Source organism: Nycticebus coucang, chromosome 17 (assembly GCF_027406575.1).
Source record: "Nycticebus coucang isolate mNycCou1 chromosome 17, mNycCou1.pri, whole genome shotgun sequence".
Taxonomy (NCBI): Eukaryota; Metazoa; Chordata; class Mammalia; order Primates; family Lorisidae; genus Nycticebus; species Nycticebus coucang.
Genome location: NC_069796.1, coordinates 49903923 through 49915774, shown reverse-complemented (window position 1 = coordinate 49915774; position 11852 = coordinate 49903923). Strand labels below are relative to the sequence as shown.

General features: G+C 50.5%; 1 protein-coding gene across 2 annotated transcripts in view; it reads right to left on the bottom strand.

Moving 5' to 3' along the window:
* PPARGC1B (PPARG coactivator 1 beta) overlaps positions 1-11852 on the bottom strand; it is a 118884-nt gene that overhangs the window by 20380 nt on the left and 86652 nt on the right. For both annotated transcript variants that reach the window (XM_053566852.1, XM_053566853.1), the window contains exons 3-7: positions 7768-7980; positions 4288-4404; positions 1821-2895; positions 941-977; positions 277-341 (exon numbers count right to left, since the gene is read on the bottom strand). In XM_053566852.1, coding sequence (XP_053422827.1) covers positions 277-341; positions 941-977; positions 1821-2895; positions 4288-4404; positions 7768-7980 — 1507 coding nt within the window. The remainder of the gene's footprint in view (positions 1-276; positions 342-940; positions 978-1820; positions 2896-4287; positions 4405-7767; positions 7981-11852) is intronic.

Below are 11852 nucleotides of genomic sequence, written 5' to 3'. Positions count from 1 at the left end.
ACAGTGCTCGCCATGGTGTGAGTCTCTGTCTCTCCTAAGAGACTGCAGGCTCCTCCAGGGGGAAATGTGTGCCTCTTCCTTTCTAATACCTGATATGACCAGGACAGCTGACCCCCTCCCCACCAGCCTTATAATGCCCTCATTGTGTTCTTAACACCCAGCGCAGCCTGGGCGGTAATGACTAGGAGAGCTCACTGGGCACCTCCTCACTGCCCAAAAGGCTCTTCTGGGTAGAGAGATTCACTGCCAGGGGTCTCTCCAACATCCCTGGCTCACCTGCTGTGCCACAGAGCTCCACCGTCAAGGTCTGCTCAAAGCTCTTCTTGCCAAAAGGAGGGTCGCTGATGGCGGCGGGGGAGACAGAAAGGAAAGAGGCAGGTCAGTGGCAGCTTCCATTTCTCCAAGCATGCAAGGGGGACAAGTGGACACTGTGTTTGACCCCAGTTCTGCTGCCCATAGAAGGGTAGCCTGGGGAGGTCTTTTGGGGGAGCCCCTTCCCCAACTGTTTGAGGAATTAATTCAATCTGCACAATTTTTGTAAGAGACTCAGACAAGGTTTGCTGGAACATGGAGAGAGGACAAATGTCAGCCTCCTTATTTCACAGATGGAGCAACTGAGGGCCAGAGGGAAGAGGGACTTGCTGGAAGTCATACAGCATTGTCAGCTCATCCCCATAGGACTCTTTTCAGGATTCCAAAGAGGACAGCTTACAAATGGCCTGAACTCTTGATGCCCCATCTTTCCTCTGGGCCTGCATAGATCAGGTCAGCTTCTAAACCTAACCCCTTCCAAAGGAGCCCAGCTCCTGAGGGCACCAGATGACTATGAGGGCAGAGGCCCAGAGAGAGGACCAGGCTCAGGGACTGATCAACCCTCTCCCATTCCCCCAACAAAACAAAATCTCATGGAATACTATACCAATAATTTCTAAAAATCTACCTTTGTGACAAGGCCAGCATGAGGCACCTGGGAGAGTCTGAAAAGAAGACAAAAACAGAAAAATAAGATTCCCCAACATGGCATCACATGCTTCTTCCCCAGATGAGACCTCAAACTTCCACTGGTGCTAAGTACAGCTGACCTTTGGGCAGGTGACCCAGATGCCTCTGCATGTTTAGAGAAGGGCAGGAACAACTCAAATCCACCTTCCACCCCAGGCTCTCAGCACCCATCTACTTCATTTTGCAAGAACAGGTGGGTATGAGGGTGACCCCTTCTGGCCAAACACTGTAGGACAGTGGTGAAGAGCTCTGACTCCCAAGTCCCACAGCTCTGGCGCTGGCGAAGCCCCACATAGGACCTCTCACTCAAAAGCTCTGCTTCTGGGTCTGAGTCGTAAACTGGAGACAAGAACTGTACCTACCACACAGGCTTCCTGTGAGAAGCCAGTGTGGATAACCTGTGTTATGTCTGAGACCCATGCCAGATGCAGAAATGCATATTAGCTGTTACTATTATTACCACCGCTCTTAGCATTTAAAACTTGGTTTTGCTGTGGAGTTTAGTTTACAGACACACCCTGACCACATCATCCCCAGTAAGTCTACTTTATAGTACCTGTCAGGATTTGTAATTGTCTTTCTTTTTTGACTGCTGTTTCTTCCTCTAACATAAACCCCATGAAGGCATCTTGCTACTTGTTTGTAAAATGGCATCTGCCCATGGACAATGCAAAACGAATATGTAGCTGTTTTCCTGCTTATCTGCTCTAACTAACCCACAGACAAAGGGAAGCCCAAAAGCGGAAGGGTCGCATCACAGTGCAGAGGGCCTGCCACCCCTTCCCTGCCCCCTCCTTGTAGACCCCGACTCTGACTACCTCTAGGAGGGAGCTGTGGGCAGCTGGGGTCCTCATCTGTGTCCCCACACCCACTCTCACAGGGGCTCTCCAGGGCAGGAATCAGGGGTCCCCGTAGAAGCTGCTGGTCTCGGCCACTGTCCTTGTCTGTGGGGCTACCCAGCTCCCCCTCAATGGTGTAGGCCTCGGGAGCCAGGCACGATGAGGGCAGAGCACCTTGGGGCTCTGAGGGGACCAGGGATTCATCAGCAAACGTCAGCCAGGGGCCCAGCTCGGGGTTCAGTCTCCGTGAGCGCCGTACGGGGCACACGGAGCTCCCCAGCTTCCTCCCCAGCTTAGTCCACGGCAGGCCTCGGCCTGGCCTTTTCCTGCCCCACTCCTCCTCCTTTTCTTCTTCCTCTTCCTCCTCCTCCTCCTGTTGCAGCCTGGCAGGCCGGCGGACACGCCCTTTCACCTCCAGCCGCAGTGGGCGCAGGCTTGGTCTGGGCCCGGTGTTCTTAGGTGAAGCTGTGATTCTCACCTCCTCCACCAGGGGAGGGTGGTCAGGGGAGGCCTGGCTGTCTTTGGGGGGCCTGGGCTTCGACTGGGGTGTGAGGGAGGCATAGACAGGTGTGGCCAGGCGGTAGGGTTTGCTGACGTCACAGAGGACATCTTGAGCCAGAAGTTCCCTCAAAATGGAGAACTCGGCCCAGGAGGCTTTGGAGGAGTGCTGGGGCCGGGGCTGGGGCCTGACCCGTGTGGAGGGGCCAATGCAGGGATGGGGTGCTGGCAGCTTCCTCTGGGGGAGGCAGTAGGTGTGCATGTAGCGGATGAGCTGCACCATAGCCTGCATGTCCTCCGGGGGGACCTGGGCATCGGGGCCTGCCCTGGCTGGCGCTGGGGAGTCCCGGGTAGAGGCTGGAGCTGGCTGGGGGCTTGGGCAGTCCTCACCCGGCTCCTCATCCTCCTTGGCAGGGGGCCAGGGACTGCAGGAGGGTGGCAGCTGTGGGCCCCTATCCAGGGAGCGGACTTTTGAGGTGAGGTGCTTATGCAGCTCTGTACAACTTCGGCTCTGAGGCTGTGTCAGGGGGGCCTTCTTGTCTTGGGTGCTGTCTACCTAGAGAGCAGGAAGAGGCCAAAGTAAGGAGGGAAACCCACACTACTCCTCCCTTCTGCCCCATCCCATGAACCCTGGCCAGCCTGGAGTTTCACCTGGACCATGGGAATAGGCAAGTTTCCTTCACTCCTCCCCAGCCTCCAGCACAGAGCCTGGCACCCGGCCATACTCAGTGGATGAGGAATGAAGGGATGGCTGGCCTCCTAAAACATCTCCCAGCCATGATATTTACCCCCTGCAGACTCTTCCAGATTTACCACCAAAGCTCTGCTCTGACCATCCTTTCCCCTGCTCTGTACCCTTCAGTAACAAGAGCCAGAAAGTGGATTCGTGGCTGCCTGGGGCTTGTAAATGGGGCACTGGGGATCCTTCAGAGATGATGGATATGTTCTAAAACTGAAATGTGGTCATGGCTGCATGTCTTACCAAAGATCACAGAATTGCACTTTTATGATAGGTGGCTTTTATGTGTGTATGTGCCACCTCAGAAAAGTTGTTTAAAAGGAGAAGAAATTCACTAGCTCCCCAGTAGGGAGGCTCCTTGGCTAGGTATCAGAGGCCCTCTGCAACCCGGCACCAGCTCTCCAGCCTCAGGAGACCCATGTGTCCACCTGGTGGCTTTCCTCCCACTGCAACCCAGTTTTGGGTGGGACTTTCTAGCAATGGCTGCCGGACATATCTCATCATCTGCGGAGCTTCCTGGGCTCCCAGAGGGCAAAGAGCTGGCTCACAAAGGGGCATGTTTGCTGCCTTTCCGTAGAATGAACACAGAAGGTTAGATCTTTGTTTCAGGAGGTCATCTAGAACAACCAGGGAGGGAGCAGAGGGACAGGGGCCAGTTTCCTCCAGGGTGCCCAGGCAAGGGATGGTATGTAACAATCCCCGGAAGAGGGCCCAGGGACAAGACATGGAGGGCTGAGTGTAGGCTTGGAGGAACAAGAACCTTTGAAGATCATCATTAAACCTTTCCTTATTAGGCTTGGAAGATGGGGGCCAAGAAGGAAAAGGGATTTGTTGGACACTGAGAGTCCATGACAGAGCTTTAAGCTCTCTAATGGCTCCTCACAAAAGGAATCCAAGCACTTTATTTACCGTGGCCTCTACAACTAGAAAGGATCTCACGTTTGGGCCTGTCAGAACATTAGAATATAAGCCCACAAGGGGAGGTCACATCTTCCTTGTCCCTCCTCTAACCAGTGTCTGGAACACTGAAATGTGAGAAGGCTCTTTCTAGAACCCTAAAATGGTCTGGGTCTCAAGAAAAAGTGCCCAGGACTATAAGGGCTGTGGGATGAGCAGGAAGAGAAATCAAAAGTTGGTTGAACTTGATACCCTTAATCAGAGCTGAAGGCTGGGTCCCCAACAGGTCACCTGGGGGGCCTGGGCAAGTACCTTGACATAAGGCCGCTGACTTCTGGACCTGAGGCTTGCCTGGCGCCAGGCAATCCCTTCCTTCTGGGTGTCAGAGCTCGACGTTGGGGAGGATGTGGCGAGAAGGAGCTTCTGCAGCTAAGGGAGAAGCAGAAAGGTCAAGAGCTGGGACAGAGCTGCAGCCAGAGGTCAGGGACCACATGGACAGCCCTTCTAGAATGACCATGCTCTGACCCTGGGCATCCTAGGACTGGGCATTCCATGACCTGAAATAATGTCCCCCAAGATATTCAGTGCAGATAGCAGATTGCCTAACAATCCCAGACACAAAAGTATCCCAATGACATGTAAATCCATTACAGAGTTAATATCTCCAGAGGATAGCTGTGACTTTGTGAAACCCAAAGAGGTTTTGGGTAATGTCCGTCCATTCTACTGTCAAAATATTGTGTATACTTTATTGGGACACTGCATGTACTTGTGTACACACACACACATACTCTGAAAGGTTAGATACCAAAATAATTCCCTAGTGTGGAATTCTAGCTGATTTCTCATTTACTATTTTTGCTTATTCACATTACCTTTCAGAAAAAAAGATATATCACAAATACTAAAGGTTAGACAATTAAAAGCAAGTCTGCCTCCTGTCCAAAGTCCCTTTCTCCTCCATCTTTCTTGTGACACTATGATGAGGTGGGCTTTGTTCATATAAGAATAAACAATGCATATGTTACCTCCACCCCAGCCTGTTGTTTTTACACAAATGGAAGAATATCACACACTTAAGCTTGTCTGATTTTTTTTGAGACAGAGTCTCACTATGTCAGCCTTGGTAGAGTGCCGTGGTGTCTCAGCTCACAGCAACCTCAAGCTCCTGGGTTTAAGTGATTCTCTTGCCTCAGCCTCCCAAGTAGCTGGGACTATAGGCACCCACCACAAAGCCCCACTAATTTTTGCTGCAGTTGTCATGGTGTTTGATAGGCCCAGGCTGGGTTCGAATCCACCACCCTTGGTGCATGTGGCTGGCACCATAACCACTGTGCTATGGGCGCCAAGCCAACTTGTCTCATTTTTTCCCCCCAACTTATTTTTCTATAAAAAGTATGAAAACTATCTTCTTCTGCACCCTGAGGGTAGGACAGAATGTGTCCAAGTTGAGAGAGCAGGAAGCTGAATACATCTGGAAGTTCCACCAGGGATCCTACCATAGTCAAGGCGATCAAGCTGAGAAACATAATAGAGATGTTACTACAGCATCAAGTGTTTCCTTGGGGTACTTGCTGCCCTCAACCACTGCAGCAAAGAGCCAGAGAAAAGGCTACCCCATGCCCTCTCAAGGAGGTGGAAGATTCCCACCACCCTACCTAGACCCCAAACCAACACCTACATGTTTGTGACTCTCTGACCTTGGACCCGAGGAATTAGATCTCCTTCTAGCCCAGTTCAGGCCCAACTCACTGTGAGATGCTGGGTAAGTCATTTCCTTCTCTGGGCCTTGGTTTCTCCACTGGCATAATGAGGGGCAAGTAGACTAAATGATTATATCTGAACTTTTTTAAAACTCTAAGAATATGTTCATTGTAGCATCATTACAATGTTGGAAAAAAAACTCTAAGAATATAACATAGAAGCTGCTGACCTCAGAAAAATACACAGATATGTAGAAGTCCCTGGGTCCTTGTAAGTCCACTGCTGGACTCTCTGGGATCTGGATGACTTCTCAGGGTCTTTGTAGAACTGTGTCGGTATGCTGGGAGGCTAGACAGTGAGTCTGCTCCCGAGTGCCTACTGCAGTATTCAAGGCAGGAAAGGAAAACCACCTTTGACCAGCAGGGGTCACTCTTTGCCTCCCCAAGCTGTGGGGCTCCTCCAGAGGCCCCACACAGAAATGGTACCAAGAATTCTTATTACTACTAATGGTTGTGCCAGCGGTATTACTTAGCTAGTGTTTACCAAGCAACTCTGTGCCAGGCACTGTTTTAAGGTTTGACACATATTTGCAATAATCTTCCTACAGCCTTTGACATAAGCACTATTATTAACCCCACCTTGTAGATTCAGGCAGCTGAATCTTAGAAATGTTTAGGCTATGTGCTGAAGGAACAAGTAAGTACTAACTAGGATCCAAATCCAGGTGGTCAGATTCTAGTATGAAAGGAAGCAGGACCCCTGTTAGCAGGAGCCACATGTGGGACATTCGTTCCATGCCTACCACATGGTGGGTGCTCATTTACTGCTTCAGGGAACTTGAAGGCAGTGGGGAAGAAGGGGAAGGGGCTTATCAGAAGTCAGAAAACCTGAGCTCTAGTATTTGCTGGCACACTGACTTGCTGAATGACCACAGGGGATACTCACTCTGGGCCTCAGTTTCCCAAGACTGGGCTTGATGGTCACAACAGGCCTTTCCAGCACAGACTCTCCATGACCATAGACCCCTCTCAGCTCCAGCAGGCTCTGGTTTCAGCTGAGTCCCACTAGCTTCCAGGATCACAGCACCACACCAAGGAGACTGACACATGACAGCTCAGTTTTGGTCACCCTCAGCCCGAATGGAGGGCAACTGCTTTCAGTAACTTTTGAGGTCCAGATCCTTTTGAAAGTCTGATAAAAGCTGAGATCTGCTCTCTAGAAAGCTGCACATTTCTACATCTGTTCTCCATGTAGCACTCAGCTTCTGCTGATGGGAGAGTAACCAGACCAGCCTCTTTGGAGGGCAATCTGGAAGTGTGTGTCTAAACTGAAAAGTAATGAAATCTGTTGACCCAGAAAATTTCATTTCTAGGATTGTCTACTTTCATGTTGAAAAGGCCTGTATAAAGACAGTTACTGTAGCACTGTTTGTAATAATGAAGGAGTTGAAATAACATAGTATCCATCAATAGGGGGACCGGTTAAATAAATTGTGGTACATATATACCAAGAAACACGATACAGACAACAGAAAGGATGAAACACAGTACTGTAGGCTCATCTGGAAGAGTTAGAAAGCAAGGTGCAGAACAATACCTAATGTAGGCTCCCCTGTGTGGGGAAAAAAAACACACACACACACAGAAAAAACAGGTGAAAAGGAAAGTCCAGAACAGATCAGTAACCATGGTTACCTCTGGGGAAGGAAAAAGAGATTGAGAGAGCAAAGGAGGTTTTGCTTTTAACCATTCACATTTACTATGTGGATTTTTACCGTGTGTATGTAATCTTTAGGAAAATGTTTGCATGCAATTTTAAGGATTTAACACATGACTAGGTCAATCCTTGAAATCCCAAAGAGGCTATAGGATGCAGGTGAAGCCTGCAGTTAGTCCCTCTGTCTAGGTGGGAAAGGTGAGGCCCAGGGAGGCCTCGCACCTCCAGCCCAGGCTCTCTGCTGTGAGCTATGCTGCCAGTGTGCATGGACTCTATAGGAGGGTCTAGTTAACTGCTCTGCACCCAGCCCCCTACAACCAGACATCCATTCAGGGGCTGAGACTTTCTCTTCAGTTGGAAAGAGGTTCTCACCAGTGACAGCTCATCCACCTCAGGCCCTGGGGCCGGGGGCATCTCCAGGGCAGGGCTGGAGGGCGCAGATGAGGAGGCAGGTGAAGCTGGCGGGCAGGATAGCACATCCCCACCATCCAGGGCCGGGAAGGCAGCCAGAGCCACGTCATCTTCAGGCATGTCGTCCAGGGTCTTGGTGAGCTCTGCCAGGAGGGCCTCATTCTCACTGTCAATCTGGAGTGAGGGCAGCAGGAGTAGAAAGGCAGAGAGGGAAAATGGTTAGTCATGACCTTAAACTTGGGCTTCACCATGGAAACCAAAGGAGTTTTGTGTTCTCCTCACCTGCTGGGCCACATTCACTCTCCTGCCACCTCACCTCCCTCACCAGAGCTGCTCAGTATTCCTGGGATATCAGATGCCTGATAAATGTGTTATGGCTCCAAGAATCCCAGAATTTTATGACCAGGCAGCCAATGAGCCCACCCTAGAAGTCCCAGTCTTGGCTCAGTTGCTTATCAGTGTATGACCCTGGGCACAGGGGCTATCCCACCTGAGGGACCCCTCTCCACCAAGGACTGAGACTGGTCCACACACTGGCAGCAGCATTCCCCAGCAGACCCTAGCCCCTCAGACCCTGGGGCCCAGACAGTATAATGGCTAGAAGCTTCAGGATTCACCTATGACAATGACAACCACAGCAATGTGTTCCCAGGGCTTGCTCTCCTCATTCACTCATGGACAGGTAATGATTGTAGTGGTCAGAAGCTTGGGCTTTGGAGCTGGGGCTGAATTTCAGACCTTATACTCATTATATCAACTGTGGGTCCTGTGGCAAGTTAGTTTCCTCCTCTGTCAAGTGGGATAACAAACAGTACATGTTTCATAAGGTTATTGCTAAGGACTAGATGAGTTAACATAGATAAGATGCTTAGAAAATAGTGCCCGGCACAAAATAAGCACCAGCTACTATGCCAACTATAGCTATGACCACTGCTACTGCTGCCACCACTGCCATGGCACCTGCCATGATGATGACGAAGATGAGGAGGAGGACAGTGGTGGCAGCAATTCCTTCCCTTCCTCCCACCACTGCGCGGCTACACTGGGCCTGGCTTTCTGCTGAACACTGGTTAATACAACATGCCAAGGCTGATATCCACCCTGCCCCTGTGGGGCTTACTCTCCCATGGAGGAATAGCAAACAAACAGGATTTTTGAAAGTAAGAAAGGCTGGGAAGAAAATAAAAGGAAGGCATGTTGGAGAATAAGAACGTGGTAAAGATTTAGAGGCTATATAGGATGTTCAAAGAAGACTTCTCCGAGTAGCTAGTACTAAAACAGAGGCTTGAAAGATACCAGCCAAGCAAACGGCTAAGGAGACTCGAAAATCCAGGCAGAAGGAGAACTCAATCAAAGGCCAGGGGTGCAGAGCTTGGCCAAAGAGAAGAAAGGCTTTTCTTTCAGGATAGCCCTCACAGAGAGCATGATTCTAATCTCCATTTTGCAGTTGAGGAAACAGAGGCTGATGAAGGCTCAGCCACTTGTCAGGGGTCACCCAGCAAATAAAGGGCAGAGCCAGGGCTTGGAATAAGCGTCCCTTGCACAGATAAGCCAAGGCTTTTCCTCTTCTGATGTCTGAGATCTGTAAGGTGGACCCCACACTCCAGCCCCCAGGCCTGGCACCACAATCGCACAGCTTCCAGGGGAAGACTGAGGGCCTCCTTCAGTTCAGCCTGGTCCTGGGGTCCCTCTGGCAGAAGTCACATTCTGCCACGTGATGCCTCCCGCGGCTCTTTTTCCCATCCAGGGTGTTTATCCTTTCTTCAGGAAGTTCATCTGAAATACACATCTCGTGACGGCCTTTTGGCTGCACTAAATCTGTTCCAGGCCTTGCAGCCAGAGCGGCAGGAGAGTAATTGGAAGGGGGGACACAGAGAGAGGAGAACAAACACGTTTGTAATTTTTAGAACAGAGCTAAGAGTAAAAGAAAGGTCAAAAGAAGATTTTGGTTGGGCCTGACCCAGGCCTGGGGGATGGGGGTCCCAAGGCCAGATCAAGACTGCCAGTAGTTCAGTGGTTAGGGAGCCAGCCACGTACACGGGGGCTGGGACTACAGTCATTTCCTTGGCCATCACCTCCCCCAGGGGTCCCAGGAAGGCCAAGTCTGCAAGTAGTGTTCAGAGAGTGCAAGTGTCTTGCTCAGTGCCTGGGGCATGGGAGGTGCTGTGGCAGATGCCTTGACTCAAAGAATGAATGGACCAAAAAATGGACAATGGTGGGAGACTGAGCTTAGTGTCTCAAAAGACCAGATTCGAAAGGGAAGTCATCCAGAAATGACATCATCAGCAATGCATCAACTGAGAATTCCCACTCCTTCCCAGGGAGAGTAACAAATGGTCCAGAGACACTGTGAATGATCACAAGTATCAGAGGTGCAAGGGCTCTCAGGAATCATGTAGTGAGCAAGGATGCCTGATCGGCCAACCGGTGTGGCAATGGTTCTTCCACACTAGCACCTTGCTTAATGCAGGGCTCCTGGAAACAGCTGCCAATCAACCACAGCTGGCACTCATGAGGAAGCCTATCTGCCATTCTTTTTTGGTGTGTTGTGGGGAATAAAGCCCCAGTAAATGGAGATCTTTCAAGGTCACACAGAAAGTCAAGGGTCCTGGGGTTAAGGACTAGAACCCAGGACTGAAAGTGCCAACAGTGACTTACTGAGCACCAGGTACAGAGCTAAAAAGAGTCCAAATGGGCAAAGACCTCAAGAAGCATCCATCAGATTGGGTAACAACAAAAATGACCAACAAGAGGCCTCCCCTCACACCCCTGCTCCCTGGACTCTGGAACTGCCAGCAGGCTGAGAGGCCCTGAGCCCAGCTGGGAATAAGCATGGGCAGAGTCCCTGCCCATGGGCCACTGCTTCCTCCTGGTCAGCCGTCAGCAGCTAAGGCAATGCATCTCCAAGCCCTACCGCCCCTCTCCTCTTCCCCAGGCCCATTAGCTTGGCTCTTCCCGCTCTGCTTAGAAACAGAGTGCAAATTAATGGAGAGTTAATCAGCTGAGGAAGGGATATTAATAGACTCAGCCCCACCCCCAACCTTCCTGAGCTGATCTCCAGCTGGAGGAAAAGGAGTCTTCAAGAAATTTCAGGGGAAAATGCTTCATTGTGAGGACCCAGAGTGCCTTGAAGAAATGTCCCAGAAGAGAATCTAGGTTATCAGGGCTAGAGGAACACTCAGAGATCTTCCATTATACAGAGGCCTTAACTGAGGTCCATGAAACCCAGGAAATTGGTCTCACCCCCACTCATTTTTCTGAGAGTAGGTCCATGATCTCTTTGGAGTCTAAAATGACCCACTGAGTCTTCATCCAGCCCCAACAGATTAAGAACCACAGAACTAGCCCATGTTCCTTCCTCATTTCTCAGTTGGGAAACTCAGACCCCACCAAAGGGAGTTTACTTGCCCAAGGCCACACAGCAAATTATAGCAGAACCACCAAACACCTGCTCACTCTAGAAATATGTTCTAAGTGCCTGTTGCGCCCTAGCCCTAAGGACTCTGGTCATACAGAGAAGTAGAAGGCAATGTCCCTGTCCCTGAGAAGTTGTCAACCCTTCTGCCACCCATACTTGTGGCGTGTTCTCCACTGTCCCTGTATGTTTCCATAGCAATGGTGCCATTTGATTGTCAGAACACAATCTGTGTAGCAAGGCCCCAGGATTCCCAGTGGCCTCATAGGAAAACTGTCAAAAAAGAAAACTGTCCCAGCTGGAAGGGGGATTAGAACCTACAGTCCCTGGATTCCAGCTCAATGTTTTTGGAATGGGTCACGTCTGGCACTTTGCAGGAAGGAAAATATTATAAATACTTCCTTCATTCAACATGTGTGAATTGAGTCTTTATAATACACAAGGGCCCGAGAGACAAAGTACTATTTGCCCTCAAGGAGCTTACAGTCTGAAGGACGAACGTGCGTACGTGCACACGGGGGGTAGGAGCTGCTGAGAGGAAGGAACGCACCCCCTGCCTTAGGAGGAGGTAACATGGCAGCCGGGTGTTGAAGGATTTATTCATGAAGGCGTGATGGAGCTGGCTGGCCTC